Below are 4,166 nucleotides of genomic sequence, written 5' to 3' on the forward strand. Positions count from 1 at the left end.
ACATTGTAATGATTTTTCCTCACTGTTACGGCAGCTTCATTATTTCAGTGGAAGTACCGTACGTACACCAGCAAAGTAGCATCTCTGATAATCAGGTTACATCTAGAATCTTCCTAACTTGATAAAATTTTCTTCTATATTGTCATTCATACATGTATAATACAAAATAAAGCTCCTTCAGTGCTCAGCTTTTAATAATCCTGTTCATAATTAAATATAAATCTGACTAAAACATATTCTTCTACATTAAAGTCTTGTCATAAAAACATTTTGAATATAAACCTTCGATACTCAATAGAGCGATACAATATATATACACAAATGCACTTTTTTTCTATTAGTAGCAAGCATTTTGATCACTTTTTGCACAACTTCACAGTCATATGTTTTATACAACCACTACTACATCAGACTTCTGACTGCTCATTACTGTCAGGAATGACAGACGTTAAGGCAGCCTGACAAAAACGATGTAATGTTGACATTTTTGTTTTCTGTTCAATATACAGTCGCAGTTTGTCTCTGAAGGTTTCGCCTAGAAAACTGTAAATTAAGGGGTTCAAACAGCTATTAGAAAAAGCTGCTAGGTTCACAATATGTCCTGTTAAAGGATAATCATGCCTGAAGGATGGGTTGCTTGAAGGCTCGCTTTTCTTTTGAAGAAGTTGAACGCTAATGAAGACATTTTCAGGTAGCCAGCAGATAAAGAAAACCAAGACAACAACAAAAATCATTCGAAGAGCCTTTTGTCGCCGCAGACGAAGACTCCTATGCTTGTGTGCTTTTATAAGAACTCGAACAATTAACGAGTAACAAAGACCGATGATCACAAAGGGGATAATAAACCCCAAGGTTATTTCTAACCACTGGATTTCTTTTACATCTGCAAAACAAAAATAGACCTCTCCAGTGTGTTGTAAATGCACAGCTGTAAATGGAACTAGTGCTGCAGAAATAGACGCCATCCATATGAGACCACAGCTTAATCTAGCATGTTGCATAGTGCGAAATATGTTGGACCTCATTACTTTTGCCAGTGCTATGTATCTGTCAAAACTCATCCATGTCAGAAAGAAAATGCTGCTATACATGTTGATCTGAAGGAACAAAGACATAAAGGTACAAATAATAGTGATATCATAATACTTTTCATCAAGATTAAAAACCTCAATGAGAGAATCGGCAACTAAAATGAGATCAGCTACTGCAAGATTTATGAAGTAAAGGTCTGGAATAGTCATTTTTTCACGAAAGCTTATGTTGACAACCAGTATCAGAATGTTTCCTACAAAACCAATAGGAAAAAGAAAGATTGTGTAAAGACATGATAAGAAAAGACCAATAACGTATTGTTGGTGTTCTGATTTATCAGCTAATCTAGAAGATATGCTTTCATTACACAAATGTGATCCATTTAGGTTAAAAGTTGTGCTGTTACATATAACAGGTGATACTGAGGCAGAGTAAGTTTCCATGGTTAAAATATCTGCAGAAAAGATGTTAGTACTCACAGTCTGGTGGTAATGTCAAAAAATTCAGATTTTTGGTTGTTTTCAGCTAAGTTCATAGTAAGCATTTTGATTGGAATGGAAATAAGATGTAAACTTTTGTAAAGGAAATTAAAATTCTTTAGAAGTCAAATTAATTAGGCTTAAAATTGACTGAAATATAACAATACAAATAGTAAATTTCTTAAATTTTTCTACAGGACACTATATACATTGCAAATGAGAGAATCTGCAGTTCCTGTATGCCTTAAGATCATGTAGGAATCTTTTTACCATTGTGGTACTTGGATCTCTTTAATGAAAGCTTTTCATCAACAGTGTTTCTTCGTGCAAGTCGGAAGGTAGTAGAATTTTAACTCCATTTGTTTTCTTTTGATAATCAATGAACATCCTTGGACCTGCAATTTGCAAATGGAAAACGATTAATCGCATGTTCCAGCATTGTACCATGTACCACATGCTTCTCCTAACTTAACATACACAGCTGAAGTTGTAGGAAACATCATGTTTGAATATATATATGAAGGCTCAGTTAAAAGAACTTAAACTTGTCCTAGATGATAATACATTGTGAGGGCAGATCTGTTAAAATTTTGTGTACTCTTCAGGGATTCAGTACTGAAAAATGCAGAAATACAGAAAATCAGATGAGTAAGTTTAGCCTACTGAAGGAAAACTTTATGTAGATATATTAAAAAAATGTATATTTATTTTATCATCAGTTTGTAAGGCTATTCAGTAGCAGAGTCTGTGACTGAGAAGGCAGCGGAGATGAAAAGCAGTTGGTTCCTCCTGCTTTCAGTGGGAAAGAAAGGCAAATTTTAGAAATGAAGGTAATACAAGCAGCATATTGATTTACACCAACATTATTATACTCAATTTGCTTTTCTTTGTGATTAATTATGTGGCACTGACTTCCGGATAGGAATGGAAAATATCAGTTATCTGATTTGTTTACTTATAAACATTGAATGCTGTGGAGTTGAAGGATTGCTAGAAGTTTATTTAAAAGAAAAACAAACAAACAAAAGACACCCCAAACAAATAAAATGGCAAGAAAATTATAATCTAGGGTATTTTGTGTTAAATTTTAAATATTTTGAATTGCTTTAATCTCCATCTTACTACCAAAACCTTGACTTTCATTACACTAAAACATATTTAAAAATATTCAATTGTTTACTAGTAAAATTCATGCATATTTCCACATTTTAATGACTTGAATCCTGCTGATGTATAGTCTGGGGGAGAAAAAGGAGCAGACCACTAATGGAGTAGTAGTGTTAGAATATTTTCAGTCAGAAATACAGCTCTGAGTTTGCTTACGTGTATTCAAGTTGTAACTATCAGATACTTAAAGATATCGATTCCAAAGCTTTTATTTCGTAATGAAATAGGCATAAGTACACAGTAGCTGTTGCTATGTTTTGAATCATTTTCATAATGTAAGTGTAATTTCATATGGATATTTTAGCATAAAGACTTATTTGAAGAAGGTTCGGTGTTTGTTTCAAGCAACTATGGAAGTCAGACATGAACTGTTGTCTTTTATGTAACATCCTTTTATTTTCGAATAAGGCAGTAAAACTGCTTTAAATACAATAAAAGATAAGTTAACAGTCCAAGCAATTGATTTAAAAAGGTTGATCTGTGGTCAGATTTTAATTACATGTGAAAGGCCACCAAAAGCCAAGCAATTACAAGCATTACAGGTAACCATGTACTGTGAAACACTTTATTTTACCTTAATTCCATTTCTCCAGAGCTGATTTTCCTCCAGACAACAGAAGGCTGGTTCTTGCTCGGGTACGCGCTTAATGGATGTGTCAACTTCGACTGTCGTGTCAGTAAAAACTTGTATTTAGGTGTGCAAAGCTGCAGTGAATGCCACCTGTTGATGATTCAGCAGTAAAAAAAGAACTCATATAAAAGTCTATTCTGTTTCAAAACGTCTTAAGTAAAGGATAGTTTACAGCAAAATGCAGATCTTGCTGCATGTCCTTGGCAATAAAACAAGCTTTATAGATTCCCAGGGTTGTTCTAATTTGTGTGCAGTTGAAGTGCTGCTGAACAGCCTTATAAGACTAGAATTAACCCTGTTTCTGCTGGTTTCTTTTTTATTAGAACTAGTCAAGCATCTTTTCTCTCATATTTGTCAGTTTTATTTTGCCTAATGTTCATTTCGCCTTCCTTTCTGCCTCTAGCATTTTTTCAAGTTATATAGTCTATTCAAATGTGCAGCTCAGCTGATCAATAATTAAGAGATTTATTTGCAAATTGTAAGTAAGCATATTTTACATAGATATAAAGCAATAATTACTGTTATACATGGTATTTTTTTTAAAACCCTCTGGTCAATCAAAAGAGAAATATTCGCTTGAGAGAAATCTAGCAGTTGAGAAAGGTCTTTTGCTAAACTGACAATATAAATTTCATTTTTCCTACCTTCAAGTCGATCCCATTTTGTCTGTTCGTATTTAAATTTTCAGGTATACATCGTCATCCTCACACTTCTTAGAATTGCTCAGCTCAAAATCACATGGGCAAAATAAGCTTATTTTGTAGAGAATGTGGAGCCTCAGTCTTGCATAAAAACACCAGTACTGCAGGTGGAGTTTTGCATTTAATCTGTAGGGGGGGGGAGGAAACTACTTGACA

The 4,166-nt window shown here is 33.8% G+C and overlaps 1 protein-coding gene across 1 annotated transcript; it reads right to left on the reverse strand.

The window, feature by feature from the left end:
• Positions 1–372: 372 nt before the first annotated feature.
• On the reverse strand, positions 373–3,276 carry GPER1 (G protein-coupled estrogen receptor 1). The gene is made up of 2 exons (XM_009694671.1): positions 3,253–3,276; positions 373–1,906 (listed from the first exon to the last, which is right to left on the reverse strand). Exon 2 carries the CDS (start codon positions 1,473–1,475, stop codon positions 408–410), a length of 1,068 nt encoding a protein of 355 aa, XP_009692973.1. The 5' UTR covers positions 1,476–1,906; positions 3,253–3,276; the 3' UTR covers positions 373–407.
• Between the last annotated feature and the right edge of the window lie 890 nt (positions 3,277–4,166).

This window comes from Cariama cristata, unplaced genomic scaffold (genome assembly GCF_000690535.1).
Source record: "Cariama cristata isolate BGI_N322 unplaced genomic scaffold, ASM69053v1 scaffold32890, whole genome shotgun sequence".
Taxonomy (NCBI): Eukaryota; Metazoa; Chordata; class Aves; order Cariamiformes; family Cariamidae; genus Cariama; species Cariama cristata.